We start from the raw sequence: 26,856 nt of genomic DNA, 5'->3' as shown, positions 1-26,856 counted from the left end.
TGCTGGGGTAGAAAATCTTGTTACCCTTACTGCCTCAAACACCACCTTGCGAAACCTGCTGCCACAAGAAACCCAAAGCCTGCTTTTCAAGCTCACCGCCAGCAGCAGCTTATTACAACACCTGCAATGACGATAATGAAAGCCATCTCATAAACTCCTGTGGCAATTACAGCTGCGTGCACTGGGCTCGTAATGCAGCTGATTAATTAGCTCTGGTCCTTGAATGAGACCCATAAATCACCACGATGACATCACACAGTGATTCACACTTCAGGTGTGACTCATGCAGCTGGAATAATTGTGTGGCAGGTCATTCAGTGAGAGCGCGCATTACCAGATTGAGGGCTGCTGGCTTATGAATGAGTAAGGGAGCGTGGAGAAACAAGATAATCAGTACTAGAAATCAGGCACCTGCCCTGGCTAATTTGCATATTTAATGTGAGACACAGGTTTCCTCTCAGCTCTGACCAGGTTTTATTAAAGTAAATACCCTGCAATTTTATTATACAAGTAAAACTCCTCTTTAAGCTTGACTTTGTACATGTATGTAAATTATCAGTCTTTAAAAACAAAACCTTGTGACATAGCAGAATATTTTTTCAGCTTCCATACAAAATAGCACTTTTTTTAAACCCCACCCCCCCCCCGCAGAAGACATTGAATTTTTTACCGCACTAAGTGATCTCTGTAACTTTTACAAAAGTGGTATATAAAAAACCTGAAATATGCAAAAATTCCAAAGTACACTCCAACAGCTAATGCTTTGCAAATACTTTATTACACAAATTACATTCAGCTTCTGAAAATAGTGTTCTAACAGTGATACCATCTAAAAATTAGACATCCCAGAAACACATCAAGTTTGGAAGAAGAAAAAAAATTAAATAGAGACTTTTTCTTTCCTTCAATGCAATATAATGTTAGCAATTTTAAAAAAATAGAAGAAGATTTAGCAGCTTTATTTTCTTGTGGCACTGTATTTTCTCTGTACTGCAACAAGTTAAGGACATTGAAGAGGAAAGGCACAAAACAGAAATTGGCAACTGAATAGTTATAGGAAAAGTATTTTGATGAAGCAGATAGTATGACTTTTTTACAAGATCCCCAGTTTAAAATGAGAAAATACTACTGCTTTAAATCAGTGCTGTGATTAGACGACTTTGCTTTATTAAGATGCTCACATAAAAAACAACAGCACTGATATGGAACTTTCATACACTCCTCTACTTACTTAAAAAACAGAACTAAAACCAAACAAAAATTAAGGAACCAGTGTACAGCCCCACATAGACCAGTACAGTTTACAATTAAATACACAAAATCTTAAACGTGCTTAAGGGAAAAGGAATATGACTTTTTGGGTTGAATCATATAATGGAGAACTTAAAGGCTGGTTTCAGGAGGATGAAGGTGCTGGTGGGGGTGGAGGTGCTGAACACTCTTCCTCTGAATCTGTGCCTTCATCTTCATCTTTTTCTTGATCACTGCCTTCAGTGCTCACTCGGTCAAACCCTTTTCGACTGTAGCTCTTGTGACTTGCAAAAAAGTTCCCAAGGTTAAGGCCACCACTGCCTTTCCCTGTGGAAAAGAAAGGCTTGTTGTAAGGTTTGCTTTGCTCTACGGGGGAATAAAAATCTATCTGCTCATTCGACGGGATAATGGAGATTATTTTATGTGTCCTTACAGAAATTGTTCTTAAAGATCAGCACATTAGCCACAAAAGCTAAGTACAGAGATTATGAAAGAGAAAGGAAATTAATTTTTGAAGTAGATGTTTCAAACAGCATCCGTTGTTTCACTAATTCTTTAGGTAGCCTACTTGTGTTCCCAACAGTTTGCCCTTCATCTCAAAGTGCTTAATTTCCTTCACCAGATTTAGATAACCCATTATAACAAGTACTGCTCTCCCACTGGTAGTGACACATCCTCTTCAGTGGGCAGATAATGACGGATGAAAGGTGTCATAGAAGACATTTCCACAAAACACCTGAGGTTTGCCCCCATCCTTTCTCTGAGAACGTTCCATCAAATCTGTTATTCAACTAGAAGTGGATAGAAAAAAGCTTCCAGTTATTGTTCTTAAAAGATGCTGAGTGACTCAGACTTACCTCTGAGTCTGCCTAAAACTCTTCCTGAACTTGAATCAAGTTTGTGTTCCCCATCACCTGAAAAACAAAGTAGATTTCAAAAATAAGCTAAAAAAAAATTAAAATCATATATAAACCCACAAAATTAAATGTAATTAAATAATTATTTATGATACAAAGCACAGACATTCAACAAATTGATCAGCAGCTCTAAGAAGCAAAACTGATACTTTTCAGTTTCTTGATTAAGGTGAAATTATAAGTCCTAACAAAATCACCATACCACAGATGTAGAGTTTATGCCAATTCAACCATTAAGAAGATTCACATGCAAGATACTTCTGAGAATTTAATTCCCTCAACTATTCACCTATGTTACTGTGAAGAGTTTACAGGAAGGACAATAACCTTATTATTTATAATGTGCACAACTACACTGCAACGCAGTGCAAAATACAGCTTGACATTTGAAATGGTACAGTTTCCCTTGAGAGAAGACTGTTTTTCTAGAATACAGTGAATTTCTTCAGGTATTTTGGAGGAACTTTCTCTCCCCACCTCACACACTGCATCTGTCCTCCTCCCCAGTACCTCTTCCCATCCTTCACCTAAAGAAAAATTGAATGCCATGACCAATCTGTCTTTCCTTATATACTACGCAGTTTCCATAAATCTGTGCAAGAAGTTTACTTTTACCAGTGTAACTGTATCATGCTCTCTGACACAGTAAATTCAAACACTGCTTGAATCTATAAGGGGGTCTATAAGGATGCTGGGGAAAGACTCTTCCTTAGGGACTGTAATAGTAGGACAAGGGGTAATGGGTTCAAACTTAAACAGGGGAAGTTTAGATTAGATATAAGGAAGAAGTTCTTTACAGTGAGGGTGGTGAAGCACTGGAATGGGTTGCCCAGGGAGGTTGTGGATGCTCCATCCCTGGTGGTGTTCAAGGCCAGGTTGGACAGAGCCTTGGGCCACGTGGTTTAGGGTGAGGTGTCCCTACCCATGGCAGGGGGGTTGGAACTAGATGATCTTAAAGTCCTTTCCAACCCTTGCTATTCTATGATTCTATGATTCTATGATTCTATGAATCCAACTGGAATGCAAAGACACACCTATAGATCATATCTATTAATGGCAGTACTGCAGTAGTCTAGAGTGTTAGCGTATCTGATGTGCTAAACATGTTTGAACGCAAAGAGTTAGGAAGCTTTTATTTGAAATCTTCAAATAAAATACATCCAGTTCAGCTGCACAGCAATATAAGATTGCTGAATTACTGAATCTGCCATAGTATGTCCTAGACAGTAGCAGAACTATTTTATTTGTCTATTCCATGTACATTTTCTTTTCTTGATGAAACTATCTTGATAAAGCTATTTATGCAATACAGAGTGTCATGATCAAACTCCTACTGCAGTCTACCATTTTCTCAAAAATAATTTACTATATAGTATGAACTAACAGCAAATTTACATAGCATTGTAAGTACCGATTAAAGCTCTCACAGCAATGGGTAGAGGTCCATTATGGTATCTGACTCACAAAATGCACAAGGTAGTAATGAACAATAATATATAATCCCTTGTAAATGTTATCTGTTTGCTTTTTGCTTATACTTTTAGAGCCCCTTGTTCTCAAAAATTTAAAGATCCCAAACTGCAAATCAAACTATGCTCAGAGTATTAAAATTTATGTATTCTAGACATAAAGTTTATAACACGAGTATATTCTAATTATCTCATTTCTCAGATACAAATTTTTGGCTTGATACCAAGTTTTAGATACATGTTCTGAAAAGGTGGTGGCTTGAGATGTAATGTTAAAGGCATAGGGGGCTGCAGTTGCTGTGTGCATGCTGATTCTTGGTTTGCATGGAGAGTCACAGTAACTGTTCGGAAGGGTAAAGGGACAGTAAGCCTCTCTCTTCATACCCTCATGCCTCAGTATTCAGCAATGTTTTGAACTGCAATAATAAAAGCCTGTTCTCTAGAGTTACTCACGGTTACCTCCACAGACAGTTGTCTTCCTCCACCGAATAAATAATAAAATTGCCAGCAGGACAATAACAGGGATAATTAGAAGAGTTGTAATAAGAACAAATGAAACTCCACTGCTGGTGTGTTGTTGGACTAAATGTTGTTTTTCCTGCTTCTTTACAGGGTCTGTTGATTCTGGGTTGTTTTTCAATCTGCTTCCTACAATTTTTTCTGATTCTTTAAAGAGAAGACAATTTCAGTATGTAATCCATTTGCATCAAGCAACAGAACAAGGCATTAAAGAACAAGCTAGAATACCTGAGATGTATAACAAGAAGTAACAAGGAAACAAAGGAAAAACACTTACAGAGACATTTTTAGCTCTTGCTGATGTTATCCCAGTGTACGGCAGGGAGAGTCTGAATGATATCACTCACTAGCAAAGATGCCCTCCCTTTTTCTCAATGGGGAAAGGAGAGGTGTCAGGGAGAGTTTAGTCTTAAAAAGTGTCTATCATTTAAAATACAGGAAAATCCCCAAAAGATCTATTTTTGCAAGTAGGTGTGTGATGTAACATCAAATAAATATCTCATTCTGATAATAACAATTTGACAAGTAATGTAGAAATCCAGTATATGATGTACTGTCATAAAGAAAAAGGAAAGCATTTAAAGTTGTTTTTAATAAAACTTGTGACAAAGGGTTAGATTTTCCAAACTGCTACATCTTGTGAGAGAACTTTGGCTCTCAAAGTCTGGAGAATTTTTGAAAACTGCACCTAAGCATTCCTGACTAATTTATTACCTCTCCACCTACGAGGAGAAAACCAATTTCAGTAAAATCCTCTATACTGTTTTGTATGTGCATAAAGAATCACATGCTTTGTGCTAACTTTTAATGAGTAAATCCATCTAGCCATATATTTTAAAGTCTGATTTAACTGCTGTCCTGGCTTTGGCTGTAACAGTTATTTTTCTGCTTCCTAGTAGATGGTGCAGTGCTGCGTTTTTGCTTTAGTCTGAGAACAATGCTGATAACACACCAATGTTTTAGTTGTTGCTCAGTAACGCATTAAGGATTTTTCAGTCTCATGCTCTGCCACTGAGGAGGGGCACAGGAAGCCGGGAGGAAACAGAGACAGGACACCTGACCCAAACCAGCCAAAGGGATATTCCATACCACAGCACATCATGCCCAGTATAGAAAATGGGGGGAGTTACCTAGAAGGCCCAGATCACTGCTTGGGTCGGGCTGGGTATCGGTGGGTCGTGAGCAACTGTATCCTCTCCCTTTGTTATTTCCCTTATCATTATTATTATTGGCAGTAGCAGTAGTAGTTTTGTATTATACCTTAGTTACTGGGCTGTTCTTATCTCAACCTGTGGGGTTTACATTCTTTTGATTCTCCTCCCCATGCCGCCCAAAGGGGAGTGGGGAGGAAGAAGGAGGGAAGTGAGTGAGTGGCTGCGTGGTTCTGAGTTACCATGTGGGCTTAAACCATGACAGGTACATGTCTTAAGTAGCTGCGTCAGGAACACACTTTGAATCAACTCTCTTTTGATTCTGTATCAAACTTAAAATGATGTTTTATTCTGAAAAAATTGCAAATGCTTCAGTTGACACTGAACACACTAATAGAATGACAACAATGACAATGCTGTCTGTTCAAGTAGTAGTTACAGCCAAGAGCAACTTTCATCCACTGCCTTGCCCACCTCTGAGCAAAACTATAGTTACCCACATAAGAGAACTCATGAATCTCCACAGTCCCCCACTTCTCAGCAGCGCAAGCAATAGTAACAGCCTGCCACAAGGAGGTTGTGACAGTGCAGGCCACTCCTGCCCATTTATTAAGCAGAGGATGGCACAAAGTCCATTGGCTACCCGTTTTCTTCAAGTGGAGTTGAAAGATGTTAATTTCAGTAGAGGTATCCTAAACAGTTTTAGAGTTTGTTACTTAAAAACTGTTTTCTGGTGGTACTACTACAGTTTTCTCTATAGCATTAGGACTGTTAGCTAGCATACTATCTTCCTAAAGTAAGCCAAAATGCATTCTAATGTATCCCTTGATTTGTTGTAATGTGAATGCTGTATTGTGAACACTTCCCCTTTGACTGCCTCAGTAGAGCTGGTGTACCAACAGAGATAAAACAGAAGGATAACTGTTTTGGCAATAAGGATTTAATCGTTTTATAATCTCAGCCTCCTTTATTCTACTTTGTTCTATATGCTTGCAATTGCCAGATGGGATCTGTTGGTATTCTCCTCTGTCTGCATATACATGGGTAAAGCAAATCACACAAGCTCTGCTCTGATTCAACCAAACAAAAACATTTGAGAACGTGTGAACATTTTATAGAGATCTCTTGGCAGACTGGTACTGTTTTTCTGAAAGGGAAATGAACTTTTCCTCTTCAACATAAAGGACCTACATAACGATACAAATGGTTAAAACTATTTCTCATCTTCCGAAATTGCTATTTCACCCCATTTGATCTCCTCTACATGTATTTCTTTATCTCCTTATAGTAAGTTTTTACATGTTTTTATTTTCTTTTTGTTTGCCTTTTTCTTTTCATTTTCGTGAAGATAAATAATAAAAAAAACCAAACAGTAAATCTAGGGAAATAAATATAAATAGAAAAAATTGGGATTTTTGCCATATGGTATGACTGGCAAGCAGCCAGGCTTGTGTGCTGAAAGACTATGCAGAAAGATGAACCAATTGCCATTTTAAGTAAGTTTTTTGGTTGAGGGTTGTGGAGCAGGGGGAAGGGTGCTGAGGGGGGTAACTATCACAGTTACATTTCAGACCTGTTTCTGCATCTAAAGGGAGCTGACAGAGACACCAATCTGGACCATACCAGATGGTGGTACAGCATTAATCCACTAGTTAAATTTTTATCTTAGTGTCTGTGAAGCACTTGTCATCACCGAAAATGAAATGTTTGGATTGGCTGTAAAATAGCCTCTACTAGGTAACACTGCTACAAGCTGCTTTCTAGTGCTTCTTGTGCCAGCTCATTTTATTTGTATGAAATGATGGTGAAAAGTAACAGTCAAACTACATAGCGTTCTTGCCTCCAACTTGGCAGAAGCAGTCCTGGTCTATGTGAAAATACTGGCTTCATTTCCATTATGAATCAGACTAACCTTTTATTTCCTGTACCTCAATACCAGCCTTTTTAACTGACCGATGTTCCATTTCTGTAAAACAAAATTATTCTTCAGGACAACTGACATTTCAGAAAGACAGTGACATTTCCCTGCTAGCTTTCTCAAATGTTCAGTACAATCCTACAGTAAACAATCCCATCAGTTTCACCAAGAAGAGTCAATATAAATGATTCAATAGCTCACAAGGCCATGGAAATAAGAAAGAGCTTGATTCATGGAAGGTGTTTGCAATAATTAACTCTTATGCCACAGAGAGATTTTATGGGCACATGTAAAAGTTCAGGGAGTCCCACAAAAATAAGAATGTTCGTTATAATCAAAATCACAATGGATTAAAGGCTGGCTGAACCAGGGCTTCTTAGCTACTGCAGTTTTATATTGCAGATAAAGATAAAAAGAAAATTACATACAAGGACATTTCTCGTATAACCTTTAAGTGATGAATAATTCCATTATTATTTTATTCTCATGTTTCTTTAAATAAAAGCCCAGAATTTTTCTTGTTCAGGTTACTATAAGCACAAAAAGTCACATCCAGTCAGAATTACAATTTATGTGGTCCAGCCTCCTGTTACTAAGAGCAGCTGATACCAGATGCCCCAAAGGAAAATCCATGAATTATAACTGGACAAATACGGAATAACTAGCGTAGTCAGAAGTTCATTTATAACAGCAGAGTCTTACTGGTTGACTAACACCCTGAAGCCTGAGGCTTTATTTCTCTCATACATTTTTTATCCAGTATAATGTAACAGTGGATTATATTTTTATTCCTGTAAAATATCTAAACTCTCTCTGAATCCTACTAAATTGATGTCTGACTAACCAGGTCCCTCTCACTTGAAGTCAGGCTGCTTGCCTTGGGGGTTACTAGATTAGAACTGGAAAGTGTTTCCACTTCATGGAAATAGAACTTCAAATTATCCTAGATTCATTTTCTAATGATAAAGAGCCCCAATGAAATGAATATAAATTTTAAGTTGACTTGTGTTTTCACTTCAGCCCCTGGGAGTTTCCTGTCTGATAACCTCAAAGGAAGCAGTTGACTTCTCAGCAAATGATACATTAAAATTACTAAAATGCTGAAAAGTCGTGCTATTGTTTAAGTAGGTAGTGACATGACAAGGGAGAGACGTACCACAAGACAAATGCATTTTGATTCTTCCTGTGACAAACAAACTCATGCACTCAGGATGCTTGTTTGATAGGGCATGCAGCCATGCTAAGAATGGTCTTTTAATGCAAACAGAGCAGTAGCACGCAACTTCTGCAGGCAGAGCTTGTAGGGTACTTATATCATTGTCATTAAGCCAAAAAGTTTTTGGCCAGTGGTACCAGCTAAGTGGTACTGATTTGAAGATACAGAATGTGAACTTGTGACATTAAGAACAAAAAGGACATACTTTCTGTGGATGCAAACTTCCACACTGCTCTGGCACGAACATCTCCAACAAATACTGTTTTATCTTCTGAAGCAACAACATCATGTGGCATCTCAAAGCTCTGTGAAGATAAGCAGTCACAGATTATTCTTTAGTGTCTACATGTTCATGAGGCCTCCTTAATCCTGAACTTGAGACTGGTCATATTCAGTCCTTAGACTGGAAAATGCAGTAGGTGCTGGTGTGAAGGCCTAACATGAGCAAGGGAGAGGAATTCAATTTCTATGGTATGTTTGCCTTCTCCAAGGATAACAACATGGAGATTATTCAATGTATTCACACTAAACAATTTTTATATTTATAAATTTATAATATTTATAATAGTTATATCTATATTCCTGCATTCAATTTTATCCTGTGAAATATATATCTTCAAAAAATCATGAATCTTGGTCTCAAGTGCTCATATTTAGTTTTTGTCAGAGTTTGTATGCAACACAGCTATTTGCTATACTTGGGAATAAAACCCTCTCTGTAATATAATTTAAAACTCAACTGCAAACAACAGAGTATATGTGTAACCCAGAAATGGGAGTCTTCACATTCACTCTTTAGTCTAAGACAATCTATGGAAATTAATTTTTTTTTTTAATAAACATAATTTTTAATGTACAATTTTGTATGAATGACATTTAGCCTTAACTTCCAAACTAACCTTCTGTAAAGAAGGGATGTAACCATACAGTTGAATATTATTTCTGCTTAGAAATATACTGTATTTTTTGTCAATTTACTATCATCTAAATATATGAATATATCAAGCCATTCATTCTTCTCTTAAATTAGCTTTTAAGAATTGTCTGACAGCAATAAAGTAAACATTATCCTGACTGAAGGTATTATCTGTAGGAATCATCTTAAGGGTAGTATAATTTTCAAATGTGTACCACATGTAGTAACTAAGACTCAAAATTCTAGTGTCTTACTAAATTAATATGATAAAGAATTCCTTTTGAATACCTTACATTATAAAATATCTTATTTCCTATAACAGTTTTAAGAAAGTTGGAGAAGTAGATGCTATGGACATTTTCATATATATAATTATAGGCACCAGGCACTTTGGGCAGTACTCTACCTTTCTAAGCGGAATAAAAGTATCAATTATTTCTCCAGTAGAGAAGTTCATCACAAATCCTTGCACTGGTTCTGCCTCTCCAGGGTAAGGCATTCCATTAACTGCAAAGAGGAGACCTGCAACAACATCAGATTTGCTTTAACAACACAGTCAGATTTGCTTTAACATAACAAACTACAGTCAAGATGAACTGTAATAGTATAGATGAAAAAAGCATAGCTGAGAGAAAGAGAGACAGACTGAAACATCTGCCAACTCAATAGGAAACTAAATCACAAGAGGAAAGTTAAGCAAGGTATAGCAGGTGAAAGCTTGGCATTTAAAAGATACACATTTTGTTCAAATGAGAAGAACAAGCCAAGCAATATGTTACAGATGAGTTAAATGTAAAAAAAAGAACTTGAAAGCATTAAAAAAAAAAGTATCTGAAGAATGCTTTGCTAAGGATGCTTGATCTGATAACGGAAAGTTCTTTAAATGCATCAAAAGCAGAAAGGCAGCTAGGGAATCAGTGGGACCACAAAAGGAAAAGGTGTGAAAGGGCCACTCAGGTTGATGAGGGCCTGTGGCAGAGAAGCTCAGGTTTTGTCATTTTTTTCTGTTGAATGTGTTGGGGAGATTCTGACACTCGATTTTTTTGTAGCTAATAGGTCAGAGGAGCCAGCTCAACTGGAAGGAGATATGCAAAAGATGTTAGACAAGTTGGAGGTTAATAATTCACCAGGTTTGGATGGCATTCACTCAAGTTCAGAAGGAAGCCGAACGTGAAATTACAGACTACAGGCCAAGCTGAGTAACCTAGCACTGCAAACAGCCACTCCTCCAGAAGACTAGCAGACTGCCAAGGTAATGCCCTCCTACAAAAAGGGCTCAAAATGGTGCCTGGGAACTACACATCAGCAATTCTGGCCTCCATCCCCAGTAAGATGGTTGAAACCATAATGAAGAATAAGACATGTACCCATGTGGCCTGTTGGAAACAAGTTGGTATGTCTTTCTCTATGGGGAAATTGTGCCTCCCCTCTCAATGGGGAGAAAAAGCATACAGGTAAAGGAGATTCTGTAGACATACTTGGATTTTCAGAAAACCTTTGACAAGGTTGTGCATCAGAAGTTATTAAAGAATGTGAGTTGTCACAGGGTTGAATGAAAGACCCACTAATGAACAGGAAGCAAAGAACAGAGCTTAAGGGCAGAGCTTATAATTCTTCAGGATAGAGAAGTCTGAGTAGTGCAATCCTGCAGGGATCGCAAACAATCTCATTCAATAGACTTCATCAATGACCTGAATAATGGGGTGAACAGTGACATCTCCCAGTCTGAGAAAAGTACTGAGTCCTGCAGGGTAGTCGAAAGCTTGAGGATATTGAGAAAGTCTTGAGACTCTTTCACTCTGCCTCTCATGAAAGTCCTAATGAAGTTAAAGATGTTAGAAGAGCAAGGCAACCACAATAGTCAATGAGCTGAAACAATTTAATGGCTTTTAGGGAGAGATTAAGGTGGCTGGAGTTCTTTGGTTTGGAGAGGAGAAGCTAAGAGGCAACAGGTGTGGGGAGCGTGGAAGTGTTTTTCACCAACTCCCAAAATACTGGGACTGAGAATCACTCAATGAAACTGTGTCACTCTTTTAGATTAAAAAAATAAAGTGGGTAGTGAACTTCTGGAGCTGGTAACTGCAGGAGGTGAAGGGGGCAGACGGTACAAGCCAGTTCAAAATGGGATTAGGAAAACTCATGGGCAATAGGTCTGTAGAAAGATACTATGAAGAACAGGACAGGAGCTACCTCCTAACACCCTTAAATAAAATGATTGTGGATGCACGAGGAACAGGAGAGAAATGGACCACAAAATGCAGCCAGGCTTACACATTCTCCTTAGAATGCCTTTGGTGCTGCCACTGTCAGAGACACATCTATAGATAACAAGTATCTCACCCAGTAGAGCATTTCTTATGTTCTTGGCAGATGTAAGAAGGATAGCCCTGATATTACATTTCATACTAACTATAGTCAGCCTGACATGCCAAAATTCCTTGTCCAGTTCTTGACATTCACATTACCTTCAGTGTCAGTAGTAAAAATCTAACTCCAAAATTTATTCCAGTAGTTGTTAGCCAAATGTGATATTAAAAACCACAAATTTTTCAAACTGTTAAAGTTTTTTTATGAAACCTAAAACTTTTCTTGATAATTTGAAACCTCTTTGTTTTCCTCTCTTTAACAGAGCTTCAAATGTTTAAAATATTTTTAAAGCATTATTAACTAATTATTGACTGTGCAGTCACTAAGAAGCAAACAAGATCATCCACTTGTTGACATAATATTTAGGGAGTGTAATCAATCATTCCTCAGAAGCAGAGATTATATGCAAGCTTTCCTCATCTCAGAAGTAGGAAAACAGGATAGTGCTCCCACTTTACATCACATCAGCTCTACTTTGAAAGAGAATAAATAGCTGGCTTAAGATAACATAATAGCACTATGTATGAAGTAACACTGTACTGCGATACACTGGCATAAAGCAACTACTTGAAATCTGAAGAACAGGAAAAAAGATTACCTGGAACATAGGAAACTGCAAACAACTCTCTTCCAAATGATTTGTGCTTGATCTCTCTTATGAACTCCCCAGTCTCTAACCTGAAGCACTGAATTCGACCATTTTCCCTGTCAGCAACACATAGCTGACTGAAGTCGGGGACCAGGGCTAAGCTGTGAGGGATACGGAACTGTCCAGGTTTGGCTCTGCCTAAAGAAGTCTCTGCAATGTAAAATATCGAGATTTGTGTTAAAGTACATACTGAAACTATGGGGTTTGCTTAGAAACAGCAATATGTCACATAACGTAATATAATATTGGGAAAAGCATAAAATCAGTTTGCTCTCTTCTTCTAGCAGTTTTACTCATTTACATAGGTAAACTGTGGTAATCACTGTAAATCCTGAATTTATGAATTCGCTATTTCCCTGTAATATCTGGAGTAGTTTAATGCTTGATACATAAATCTGAGTCAGGCAGAAATGTAATTATTCATAAAAATTAAATTAGACGGGATCATGGCATAAATCTTGCGAAAATTGTAAAGGCTTATATTATTGATCAAGTGTTTAAAAACAAGTTTTTTTGTGAAAGGCCATTTTCTTGATAAGATAGGACACGCCAATACTTGTACTGAAAGCATGCTAACAAATTCCCATTTTTTATCTTTAGTGAATATGTAACTACTACAAGTAGCTGTATGAATAGAAGAGAGATAATTGGAATGCAATGACTAAGCTGGAATTCAGCTAGGGCCTGGAAGGTATTTCAGTAACATGCATTTATAAATAAAAGTAACAGTAACATCAGCAATCTCATGGTTCATGATGAGTTCATGATAACAGCAGTACCAAGAGCTCTGACCTGTACCTTCTCCCCACTGCCTCATGTACAATCCATTCGGAGAGAACTGAATGATTCGACTGTTACAGTAGCCATCAGAGACATAAATGCTGCCAGTGTTTGGATCCACAGCCACATCAGTTGGTTGACAGAAATGATTTTTGTCACTGCCCGGTTGCAAAGCGATTCCTAAGGTCAGTAACGGTTCTTTCTTATCTGGTTCCAGTTTGAAAACCTTTTTTTTTAGTCAATGGGAAAAGAGATGAGGTTTCCATTATAGAGGGTGAAATGTAAGAGGGATGACTGCCTTTGCTAAAGTATCTATTAGTGTGTGTAAAATAAACTTATATACCAAACATAATCTTCATATGTTAACTATGACATCCATTACCAGTTTTTCAGTAGTCTTGATTCTAGGAAATTTCTGCTTAAGTATAAATTTTCTGTGATTACAGCAAATAGAATTAGTTTCACATTTTGGATTTAAGTATAGAGACTTGATAAGCAAAGATGTAGCAGAAAAATCTGTTATTTCTCAAAAGAATCAATGTTTTAAAACAGATACTTTTATTTCTGAGTACTATGTCCAGTTAGCAAATAATTCAACACAACTATATTCCATGAAGGCCACAGGAGTTGGCATTTCGTAGGCATATTCCTAACGTTTATCTTAACAGGCCTAGAAAAATAATTTGTGTCAAGTGTCTAGGAAAACAAAAACATTTTTTGGCAAAATATTAAGATCCTAGTATTAAAGCTAATGTAAACGTACCTGATGGAGAGCTACATCAGTGACCCAATAGTTACCATTTTTATCTATGCTCAAACCATGTGGTAAATAAAATCTGGAAGCATAAATGTAGAAGAGTCAAGTTAAAAACATCTTTCAGGAAGAGTAATGTAGACGTGAAGATTTTACTTTTATCTACAGATCAACAAATACTGTATATACTAATTACTTGTAGTATTTAATGAAAAAGATAACTTCACAGAATAGAATATTCTTGACAAGAGAGTCTCAACTATGAAATTCAGTTCATGTCTGGCATTTCACTTAGGCTACTATCTGGCATCTTTAAGGACAACATAAAATACTCATGAGCTCTCTTTTTTTGTTAATCTGGGTGGCAGATGAAATTGTATGAATTGCTAGAAAACAGAGATGGAAAGATGGCAAATTACATTTATTAGCTGTTGATTTTGTAATAATTAATTTAATAAACTCAGAGGCTACAGTCACACGATGTAATATAAAATACATGAAAATGGCTTTGGGGACATTTATGGAGTAAAATACACAGAAATGTTAGTTTGATTAATAAAAGCAAAAATAACTTACAGGTTTTTGCCCAAGGAATGAAGGAGTTTTGCATTACTTGGATTCAGGACAAGAATTGTGTTCTGTTGAATTGGTCCAAGTCCTCTTTGTTGATAAACAAATGTGCTGTCAAAAGAACTGCACAAAAATATTGGAACAGAAAGCTACCATTAGAAGGTTACACTGATGAATAGTTCAGATGCAACTTAAAGCCAAGTTCTGTAGTTTAATTCCAGTGTAGGATTATTGCCTTCTTTTTTCTTTAAATAAGCCTTATTGCATTACTGTATAATTGTAAGAGTTAGTGTTGGGTGGCTGCATTTCCTGCTGAGGTTACAACTTCCAAACTAAAGGAGCACCAAATCAACACAACAACAATTAAGATAATCCTAAAGTAAACAAGCAAAAACCTCTTTTTTTTAAATCTTCTTTGCCATGGCAAATCAGAAATGGGAATTCAAATAATGTACTCTAAGTAAAAATACATCTATTCACCAGGGCATAATTCCCAGTAAAAACAAGTATACTCTGCACTGTCTCAGGCAGTCTGTGCATCTTTGCCTGTCTTTTTTTCTTTTTTCCCCAAACACAATTTAATATTTTGCTAAAGCTTACTAAAGATTCAGGTCTTAAGGTTCTTATCCTTTTCAGAGAGTGCTTGCAGGAGACTATTGGATATGATGTGTTTCTCTTCTACCCCACAACTCCACACTCAATTTTAAGGGTATGTGGAATACATTAAAATAAGCAACATTTAAACATTCAGATGTTAAGAACCAGGATTAATTGTCCAGAAGACATTTACTAGGCATAAAATATCCTATGCTTAACAAAGAATAAAAATACGGTTGTCTGTACCCCTCTGGGGAAGCTGGCTATTACTCTGACCTGTTGAAACACAGGTTGAGCAGTTAGTGAAGGTAAATAGAGTGTAAAATATTTCAAACAAAATGTAAGTGTAAATGTTAGAAAATGGTATTTCGCTGTGGATGAAAAATGTGTGAATATAAGTAATATCCCCCGCTCCCACCTTGTATTTTTAAATCCATTTGTTAATCCCAAGAGAAATCCAGCTATGGTTGATGCAACTCAGTAAACAAGAACATACTTTATAGTCACAGAGAGGGCTATGGATGAAGCTATTAAAACTTTATATTGTACAGTTCCAGCAGCCTCTCCTCTTCATAATATTAAATATTTATATGTCTAGAATTTTCAATGTGGAAAAGCAATACTGGCTTCATATATAACCAGAAAAATCGATGATGGGATGTGTTTAAGTTTCCGCATGGGCTATGATTAAAAAATAATACTTAGCTATTGCCACTATGTATGGTAACTATCTGTGAGTATTTATTTAATATCTGACAGAAAACAGTAATGACTATGAATGGTGAAGCACAAGGTGATAGTTACTAAAACTCTCTACTGAGCCCTCCTTAAAAACTCTGCCATGATGCTGTAGGGAGACAGGGAGATGCAGATATACTGGCACAAAATGGCCTACTGATGTGTACATGCTTTTGACCATGGTTCAGTAGGTGTGGTTTTATTCTTTATCATTACTGACAGTAATCATCTGTGACAAGTTCCTTTGGTTTTAAATAGTTTTATTTCAAAAGGAGTCTAATACTCTTAAAGACTTGCTCTAGGTATGGATGACCAGAACTGGAGAACCGACACTGAACAGACTGAACTGATGTTATTACTAATATTATTATTAATGAGCACAGCTAATCACAGAAAAGACTCTTAGTATCAGCAGGCATTGCACAAAAGACCAACCAACCAACCAACCAAAAACCAAGATAGTCTCTCTGGAGAAGTGACTATCTAGACAACTTAAAAAAACCCCAATTGGCTTTCCTTACTATGATTTTGGTTCTTAGTACCACTGCTGTTGAGACTTCTTAGTATTCCCTGTTAACAACTATCCAGCACTTCTGGGAACTGAGTGCTTTCAGTGTAAGTAAGAGATTGTACAGTATTTTATGCCAACGAAGCACAGTGAACTTTTTGAAATGAGGCTATGTGAGTTATTTTCCATGCCCCTTCTCCCTCTCAAATTTCCTTTTCTAGGGAGGAAGACTGGCATGCTACAGAATCACAGTCACTCTTTCCTTCCCAGCATTTGAGACCAATTTCCCAAGTAATCAATGTCCCTTTGTTTCAACTGATGAAAGAGGACAAATGAGAACACAAACTATGCTGACTACTGTTAGCTTAGAAGAAGCACGACCAAAACCCAAAGTAACTGAACACATTACTATAGTATGTCATATTGCCCTGCAGCATCGTTTTCTAGTAGGTCCTGCAATTTGATATCAAAGGACAACTAAAATCAAAGTTTTATATCAGTTTGATATTGAAGGACAAATAAACTGCATGTGTCACTACTTCTAATTGCAAACCCCAATGTAATTTCACAGATATTTTTCTACTTCTCAGCTGGCTAATTCACACTAATACAGTATATTGCTAAATCTAATGTCCTTCTGGTGAGCTACATATTAAATTCAGACAGACCACCTGATCGCATAACCCCTGAAGGCACAACCCTGAGCACTACTCTTTATCAATATCCATCACCGCTCTGGTACTGTGCTCAGCCTAAATGAACCTGCCTAGCTTGTTAAGAAGGCAGCAACAACAACGCCGTTTATATTCTTTATTCTATCTTCTATAAATTGCATGAATAGTATACAGTTTTTTCATCACAAAATGCAAAATATCTTCCAACTCATTTAGTGCTTAGCTAGCTGAATAGTTGCAATTTTTTCATTCTGAACAGCACATGCTGCACACAGCAGATTGTTCTGAAATTTAGGAGACAATGTGGTAGAAGAACCTGACTTATTTAAAAGGATTTGTTTCCTTTTTAAATCAAGCACAGAAGGAATGCTACAACCACTGAAAAGCTGCTACTGTATTATAGGGCTTGTCACTGCATAACTGCTTTTGTGTTCTAAAGCAGACTGAAGTTGCTTTGTAGAACAGCACAGACCATTCATCGAGCTGTATTTAGTTGAATGAGGATCCAGCTTTTAAGGCATATATTAATAATGCATTGGAAACATTTGTGCATCACCTAATAGCACAAAAATTTTTGTTTAATTGTATCTACATGATGCTGGAGAAGCATTGAAACCAGGAAAATAAAATAAATTCTGGGCTTTCAGGCTTGATTGATTCATCACATTTATGATTTGGTAAGGAATATTATACTCAATTAACTGTGTGTTTTCAGCTAATGATAAATGTTAACTTAAAAGTCTGATAATGTATTATCCCTCCACCATACAATAGTCACAATAAATCCCTATCAAATCTTCATTTTTTATTCCTTTTTACTGAAAAACGAGAACACTTATACTCCTTCCTTTTCAGCACAATCCATGAAAGGGTCCCCAGACTATTTCATATGCCCGTGATGTACCCAAAGATAAATAAGGAAAAGCTGACTGGCTGAGCACACCTCTGTGTATGCCTTCTCTGTGCCACAAAATATGGAACAACACCTTAACCACAGGCATGTTTTCCAAATACATTGTTTTAAAGTCACAATACTGTATACAAACAGGCCTAACAAAGTTTTAGCCTATCTGATATAAAGGGTTCCTGCCAGCAGTAGCTTTTCTATGTATTGATTAACCATCCTCCACAGGAATTAAAAAAACCCCACAAAACTGGTGTACAAAACCCCTTTGAAAGGAATTAGTATATCATGTGTAGTTATCTTTATGGAAGGGCCATAACCAGCTTCAGTTAACAGCAGCTTATCTCACATCTTGGTTACATATCTGGACCTAAATGCTTCTGATCATATATACAAGGCAGTTTCAGTTTGTTCCAACATCAGTCCCCACATGATGACAAATACAGCAACCTCCCAGACAGGACTGACGTGCATATCAACACTACTAAATATAAGATAAAGCATTCTTCTGGCAAGTCTGATAATCACTTGCTAGAAATACTCAGAGTATGACCAATGGCTGCTGCAAAGGACAGGGCTGAGTTAAGTGAACCTGTAGTGTCACCCAGCACAGCTGATAGGTATGTGGATTTCCAAAGTCCACACCAGAGTTCTGATCTTCTTCTGCACCCACACCATAAGAAAGCTGAAGTTCAATCTGTCTATCAACATGGTTGATTCATTATGCTCACATACTATTTATTTTAAGGACTGTTTTTGTTTTGTTTAAAATCTGTAGATTCTCCAAATACTGCTTGGTCTCAAACTCCAGCTGTGAGTGTATTTCTGTTGCCAGATACTCAAAAATACACATTTCAGAAGAAATGAATACACCTGCCAGCCTATTTTCAAATTTTTTTTCAATCTTTCTTTAATGACATGAAGAACAGCACTTATGTTCATGCATAGGAGGATGAAAAAAACCCCAATCAATATCAACATTTACTTGAAGCTTGAGTAATTCAAGTTGCAGCATGCGTCATTCTTCCAAATTTTGTACTGTCTATTTATATACCTGAGCTGGAGAGCTCACTGATGTAATGCTTGAGACATAAATAATTGCCTTATCTGCTATATTTAGCTAAAAACCCAATGAACTTACTTTGCTTCATAAAACAGTATTGTAAGCATAATTTGTTATCATAAGGTTGAGAAAGCTGCCCTTTCTAATCTTCAGAAACTATGTTATCTTAAAATGAATTCATCAGAGTTGAAAAAACCCCTACTCTTTAGCCTTATGGTTATATATATGGAGAACAGACACTTAGAAAGATGATGAAAAAGGCACATTTAAAAAGGGTACTACATAACATTCTGTTACAGACTACTATTTCCTCCCAGTATCCTATTACAATTTAATGGAATTTTTTCCAACGTGCTCATCTAAATATTTAGACATTTTTATGCTTAAAGACATAAGGACAATGTACAAATAAGGACACTATATTTTATTTGGAATGTTCTCTTCTTAAAATAATATACTTTGAAGTATATTACTTTACAAACACTACAAAAATGGCCATTATAAGTTTGGACTTCTGTTTGTTTGTTTCGAGTGACACTAAATGTAGTAAATTTTATCAATTGAGTAGAACAAAGCCTGTTTTGAGAGAGTGCCTTGTAACAATCCAATTTTGTTCAGTGGATACAAACAGAAAAACAAATGAAGATAAGCTACAACTAGCTTTTCATGAATCCATGTGCTAATAGTATTCTATCATACCATCATTCTCCCAGGCTAATTAGTCCTGCTAAAAAACACAGAGAAGCAGGGATAATTAATCTTGGTGAATAGCACATGAACATGGCCATACAGTTTAAGGACCTAATGTTCTATGTTCTTTTCCTCTGGAGACACATTCTTACTGTCTGAAGATCTAGTAACCCCATCATCTTGGACTCCATCAGTTCTCACTTCCGTTCTGAGTCTGCCAAAGAACTGAATTTTAAATGGGAAGAGAATTTCAATCTGTCTTGTCTTTCTTAAGAAGATATACAAACACAAATTTGACCTTCTAGCATGCTAGTTGGCAGAGTATCTACTTACTTTTCATCCCAAACATGGTCACCTCTGTGGAAGATAACTAGGTTATTTTCAGCATCCAGAGCCAACCCAGAAACTTGGCCAAGTTTGAGGTCTAACCCAGGCCACACCACAGCTTCTTCTATGTGGAAATCTGACCAAAGAAAAAAAAGACAGACATTCATGTAGCATATTTATAAATAAAACTGGTTTTAAAAGCATGGTTAACTGGCACTTCATACAGACTGTTGGGAATTATACGGACATTTTCTTATATGCATTATTTCCACTAATGCATTGCAACGTAATTCCAGGCATAGTTTTATTATAGTAAAGCATGCACAAGCACTGGCATCCTGCTACATACGAGATGACAGAAACTTCAAAACTGCTTTCGACTCCATTCTTTTTTTCATCTTGTAAGGATACAGGCACACTTACTCTAGAAGTTTTAGATGCTCTGTGAATACTTTCTACATCAAAAGATTACAGAAATATACAACTACTATCCAAAATCAGCAGGAAAATTTAAATATTAAATCATCAGTGTTTTATTAGAAAATGCATAACAAAAACTGAATCACTAAACCAATTACACATCAGAAGTGGTTGATTCATGACTTTATTATTTTTTAAAAAAAGCTTTTAACGCTAAGAAAAAAAAATACAGGGAAGGAAGAAAAACAGCAATGAGAAACAAATATAAGAGTAATTCTGTGAAGTTTGCCTATGACATTTCTTATGGCCAACATATGCACTAGTTCTGGACAGTGTTCATATCCTAATCCAAGCATTATAGGCACGAACATGAAATAGATGTCTAAATCTGATGAAAGAGATGAAAAATAAAATATCTGTCATTGTTTATGCTGTAGCACACTTTTTAAAAGAATAAATACTAGATAGTTTTTGAATAACACACATCTGATTTTCACACAAAGTCAACAGCACAGGATTTATCAAGTGAACCACTGCTAAAAAGTCAGTTATTTCTTGTGTTTTTCTTAAATCATGAAAATCCTGAATGGAGACAAATTTAGTTTTAACTTAAAGATTAAAATTAAAACCACAAAAAGACCTTTACTTTAACCTCTGTTTTATGTAAAAATAGACTTACACTGATTAAAGGCACAAAGAGCCCCAAATTTGAAAAGGTTGTAGAGTGTTGGCTACATGGATTAATTTCTCACAAATAGACTGCTTAGATACTATTTGGAAGAAGTTGATCTGGGTTGCTCTGGCAGTATTAAGAAACAATGGAACAATATTCCCCAAAATAAAAAAATGTAATGGCGAGGCAAATGTCACTAATTCTGATGAAAGAAAAAAACCAGATCCTAAAATGCTTTCTACATGTTAGGAAATCCATCACTCCTCCTTTTCAGAAATTAATTTGTTCAGCACAAGTCAAGTATTTCTGAAGTGCAGACCTTGTATGAGGGTATATAAAGTCAAGCTGAAGGTGAATAGAAAGCAATTTCTTTGCAGTTATGTGAGACTGGAGCTGTTTCACTAGTATTCGATGTGTTTGGCAGCATTGTGCTGCACTTTGCAGCTTGCAGTTCACCCAAAGTTTGTGTGTTTTGCTGTGATCTTAAACACCGACTCCTGGGGTACCATCCAGGCAGGTGAAATACATGTCTTCATTCACAAAATGCCAGGGTATTAGTGCTTGGAAACAAGGCAGATCACAGACCTCAACACACAGCACCCAGGGAGTTTGAGAGGGTTTAAATGGAAGTGATCTTCTAATTGAAAGGAAAGATAAAACAGGAAACAATGTTGAAAATCTTCAGGTCAACTCAGCTGTTCTGATAAGCGTCTTCCCCACCACTTCCACTTCACTTAGAAGAGATGTAGTCTGAGGGGTAACAGCAAGGATGGGGTCGAGGGGAAACCATTTTCTACAATCTACACAGGAGAAAGATAAAACCAGTACTGAAAACCTACTACAAGCTAGGAGATACTTTACCTTTGTAGTTTTAGATACCATAGCTGCAGTAGGTGATAGAGAAACTCTGTAGGCTAACACAAAAACACAAACCTAGGACTGTCAACTGCAGTGAATCCAAGACAGTAATCAGAAACTTCTAATGCAAGGAATCTACTCTGTAGCAATTTTAGCTGAACAGAAGTTCCAAGGTAAAAGAAAAGCTGCTAAGAAAAAGATTGTACGTGTTAATACTTCTGTACAGTTCAGTTGGTCACAACACCTGCAGTACCAGGTATATGCATGGACATTACGGTTCTGAAAGGAATAAAAGGATGGAAATCCAGCGCCCGCTTCCTCACTTGTTCATCTCAATCAGTCTAAGTTAACTTGCAGAAAACTTGTATAAGTTTAATGTTACAATGCCACTTGGCCTGTGAGCTTTTTCTGAAAAAAGCTAGAAAAATTAAAATGCTAAACACAGAAAGCCTAAATTTTGGCCTCTAAAAATTCAGTCTGTCAAAGGGCACGTACTATAAAATACAAAATGTATACATGTCCTGGGTTCAACTGCAACAGTTATTTTTCTCGCTCTTAGTAGATGGTGCAGTGCTGTGTTTTGGCTTTAGTCTAAGAACAATGCTGACAACACACCGATGTTTTACTTGTTGCTCAGTAACGCTTACTCCGACCAAGGACTTTTCAGTCTCATGCTCTGCCACTGAGGAGGGGCACAGGAAGCCGGGAGGAAGCAGAGACAGGACACCTGACCCAAACCAGCCAAAGGGGTATTCCATACCACAGCACGTCATGCCCAGTATAGAAAATGGGGGGAGTCACCTGGAAGGCCCAGATCGCTGCTTGGGTCAGGCTGCGTATCGGTTGGTGGGTGGTGAGCAATTGTATTCTCTTCCCTTGTTATTTCCCTTATCATTATTATCGTTGGTGGTAGCCGTAGTGGTTTTGTATTATGCCTTAGTTACTGGACTGTTCTTATCTCAACCCGTGGGAGTTACATTCTTTTTATTCTCCTCCCCATCCTGCCCAAAGGGGAGTGGGGAGGAAGAAGTGTGGGAGTGAGCGAGCAGCTGCGTTGTTCTGAGTTACCAGCTGGGCTTAAACCATGACAATATACTTAAAAGACTAAAAGATTTCTGATAGATCAAAACAATACAATGAATGGACAGTGAAGTACAGTCTAATCACAAGAACTCCAGCCCCTATACAACCTTCAGATTTTCTCACACTTTTCCAAAATTGGTTTATTATTGTTATCTTTTCTTTTCTGTTTGCAAGTCTCACTCTGAAATTACTTTGATATAGGTTTATGTGAAGGCAACTAGCTTCTTACAAAAATGTACTAAATTTCACTTCATTTATCTAAGAACGATTATTAATTACCTACAAAACTAAGTGGTCCACTGAACAGTTATACAAGACACCAAGGAAAATTACTTTTCGCCATTAAAATAACTTACAATTACTTAAAAGATAGATATAATCAGTAGTTTCACTGTAAATGAGATTTCTAAACAGATCTTCTACCTTGTGATTTAGAGTAATTCCTTCATCAGTAAAACTGTAAAGAATTACACAGATTTAGAACATGCAAATCAGCATCTAATCTCTCCACATGTGAAAGAATAAAGCCTTATTTATTGGCAAAACTGCAATTTTTCTGTGCAGAAATCCCTGGAAGCTCTTGCTAGCTTTTAGCATTACAAATTTCAGTCATGCTGCGTTTACTCTCTGACATCAGAGTAGTTATTTCAATCTTGATAAAACTCCTGCAGAAAGGAGTTTTAAAAACTGAAAAATTGCACTGTCTGCCTTAATTAGGAGGTACAATTGTACAGCTTGCAGTGATGTTGAACAACCTGACTGATTAGTGACCAGTCTCATGGTAGGAAGATATCAACAGTGCAGGAAGAGCAGTAGTAAAAGGCTGTAACATTTAAAACAACCTTACTTAACATATCACTTACTTGCTGTTTCAGGTCAGTTACATGTTTAAAATTGGAGTATTTGTAAGACTAAAGGTATTAAGCTATTTTAATTCCAGTAATTAAATAAACAGTTAAATGAAATTAATTTAACTAGTCTTGTTCTAAGAAATACTGAGAATTTTTTTAAATTCAATACAGTAAAGGATTTTTATGGAAGGTGCAAATGTTTTTATTAAATCAAGACAACTTAAAATACTTTAGGTTCCACTTCTTCCATTTGAAGAGGAAAATTCTGTTTTGGAAGGTTTTGTTCTTCTGATACGTAAATACTTCTGCAAACAGGAACTAAAGACGTTCTTAAAGATTTTATATAAAAGTTCTTCTGCCAAAAGATGGCGCTGAGGGCTTCTGCAGTTCAGAACTTCTGTAGTTAGCAGTATCACAAACATTAAAACCCCCCCAACCAAACAATGCTAATTAAGATAATTTCCGTTTTCCCTTTTGCTGCGACTCAAAACTGCATCATTTGAAAGTCCCTTAATTATTCATCCACCAACAAATTCCCCCCAAAACAAATATATAGCTACTAAAGCAGCCAAGCAAATTCTTTCTGTAGTTAGAATTCATGCCATACAGTGTGTCAACTAAGCCTTTTATTCAGTTTGCTGATGCTCCTGCCTTTGGACCAGTTACAACAGAAAGGAAATGTCTTCTTTCCCCTCTACACACCATATGCTCTTAGTCTGAACTGAGCAAACTGTTTTTGCAGGTATGTTACACACGTTCCTCTTCCAAGCATTTAATTCCAGTGTCACTTATGGAATTATTTATGATTTACAATCATGTCAGGCACATGGTAACATCCCACTTGTTTCTGCACCTTTGCCGGCAACTTGACAGGCTCTCATTTTACTGACTAGCATAACACAACATAACGTTGGGAAGTCCTCACCTTTGGTTTTCTGCTAAATATAAACCCAGAATTTTGCTGAATTTGAATACTATGACAGAATGTCACATAAGTAGAGACAATACATGTTAACATTTTGAACTGAAATAAAAATCAAATGGATGATATGTATTTGTGTATGACAGTACTTGGAAACATCAAACTGTCTGGTTACACCATAAAAGCAACTGTGCTGCTACAGCTTTCGCATACAGATGACTTTCATGCATACATACCAGTTTCTGAGATACCCGTCACATGCTGCATTATCTGTCTTTCCACATTAGCAAGTAAGACTAAGCACAATCAATATCACAGAGATCAAAACGCAAGTAAAACAAACACAATACATGGCTTCTGCTGTCATAGAAACCTGAAGGGAATGAATTACAATCTTATATAATAAAACAGCCTACCCAAGAATTTTTGGATAGCCAAGCCCCATTTATTGAAATAAATATGCAGAGAACTTACTTCTCAAGAATTTTTCAGGATTAACTACCACACTTTCTGAATGAGAGGAAAAACATCTGATAGAACTACATCAATAAGTTTTATTAAATCCTGAATCTGACAAAACGAGGTAATCAGAAAACTCATAAATCGCATTAATTATCCTAGGGATAATTTCATAGCAGTTATTTGTATTAAAAAAAAATCATTCATTCATTTCCCATGACTAATATATCCTGCGTTTACCTTGTTTTAGCACAATTGATACAAAACCATTAACTAAAAATCCTGAGAGTAGGAAAAAATATTCTATGGTCCAAAAAGTACTGGTATTGTGCCATGGGTTTTTCTTCACACACAGAAGGGAAAGAACTCCACTGAAATACCTCTAAAATAGAGGGAAAACATTTCCATAATTAGGAAAACTGTCATGTAAAATACTTCCAAGCATCAATTGATATTCCCTTCAGATTTTGCTAATGTGGATCACAGATCTTACATTGCATTTCATTGTATAAAATTAACCCCTAACCCACCTCCTATATGTTCTTTTTCCCAGCTTTCCTCACCATGTTCAGACCGAATTCTGCCTCTGACAAGATTAGTACTGTCCCCCTCGTCATGATTTGTGATCTCACTGGCAAGGTCCTTCTTTTGGACTACATTAGCAATCTCAGCTACAAGATCTGATTCTGCCTTTTCTGTAGGGTTATGCTTATACACATGCACAACATCTTCCCTTTCTCCTAGCAGCTTGGAAAGGAGTGAATAGAAATCACCTGTATAGGAAAGAGAAAAGATAAGAGGAAAGGAGGGAGAAAACAATTATAACAGATAGTGTAATTTTAGACAGCTTCAGCAAAGTATAATGTAACAAAGTTATTCAAACAGTCTTTGTCAAAAGTAGTATAAAAGGGAATTGTTTCAGCCTCGGGAATTGAGTGAGCCAAGTCTCTGGTATGAAAAGATAATGTCAAATCTTTATCAACTTTAATTTACATATAAACATCCACTTTTACCTCAAACTCTAGCATGAAAATATCATCACCTCTGCACAGATGTTCTTGGGAACAAGATAAAAAATAAAGGTATGCAAATTTCAGTACAAGAATATTTATGATGGAATTATCTGGATTTGCCAGGCTACTACAGACTTACTTTATTTTTATAAAACAAAGAGGTAAAAATTCTAGAGTTTTACTAATTTGTTAACTTATAAAGAAAACAATAGACCATCATGATGCATTTCAAAATAGATTTCTTTACAATCTGTCCTCACATAAGAAGCTTAGGCTGTGAGAAAACAAACCTTCACCTTTGCAAACAGATTCTATAGAGCATACAGTAAAAAGAAGACACAGTGGTATAATGGTGATCCATTAAATTTTCCAGTATTATCTGGCAATGCATGGAATAGTATTTTCTCAAGCTACTTGCTAGCAACACAGTTATGACTATAGCTTTCTTAGACACCAACATGCTTTTCAGTAAATTTCAGAACAGTAGCTCAAAGCAAACAACCAAACATTAGGCATGCAAATTCCAGAACCACAGCTTTCTTCACAAAACATTCAAACCACCCAAACAGGTTTTGATGAAGTCAAACGTTCAATTCTTT

General features: G+C 36.6%; 1 protein-coding gene across 10 annotated transcripts in view; it reads right to left on the bottom strand.

Annotated features, from left to right (window-relative positions):
- Positions 1–450: 450 nt before the first annotated feature.
- Positions 451–26,856, bottom strand: part of PAM (peptidylglycine alpha-amidating monooxygenase) — a 136,094-nt gene continuing 109,688 nt past the window's right edge. For 5 of the 10 annotated variants that reach the window (XM_030511385.1, XM_030511388.1, XM_030511386.1 and 2 more), the window contains 12 exons: positions 25,775–26,017; positions 19,985–20,114; positions 14,484–14,600; positions 13,917–13,989; positions 13,166–13,379; positions 12,323–12,523; positions 9,764–9,879; positions 8,647–8,746; positions 7,220–7,273; positions 4,097–4,303; positions 2,109–2,165; positions 451–1,578 (listed from right to left, as the gene is read on the bottom strand). In XM_030511385.1, the coding sequence (XP_030367245.1) occupies positions 1,397–1,578; positions 2,109–2,165; positions 4,097–4,303; positions 7,220–7,273; positions 8,647–8,746; positions 9,764–9,879; positions 12,323–12,523; positions 13,166–13,379; positions 13,917–13,989; positions 14,484–14,600; positions 19,985–20,114; positions 25,775–26,017 (1,694 nt within the window). In that variant the 3' untranslated portion in view covers positions 451–1,396. The remainder of the gene's footprint in view (positions 1,579–2,108; positions 2,166–4,096; positions 4,304–7,219; positions 7,274–8,646; positions 8,747–9,763; positions 9,880–12,322; positions 12,524–13,165; positions 13,380–13,916; positions 13,990–14,483; positions 14,601–19,984; positions 20,115–25,774; positions 26,018–26,856) is intronic. The other 5 variants (XM_030511391.1, XM_030511392.1, XM_030511393.1 and 2 more) reach the window with 5 other exon arrangements.

The sequence above is a fragment of the Strigops habroptila genome, chromosome Z (assembly GCF_004027225.2).
Source record: "Strigops habroptila isolate Jane chromosome Z, bStrHab1.2.pri, whole genome shotgun sequence".
Taxonomy (NCBI): Eukaryota; Metazoa; Chordata; class Aves; order Psittaciformes; family Psittacidae; genus Strigops; species Strigops habroptila.
Note: the sequence above shows the minus strand (reverse complement) of the source record. Positions and strands in the feature narration are given on the sequence as shown.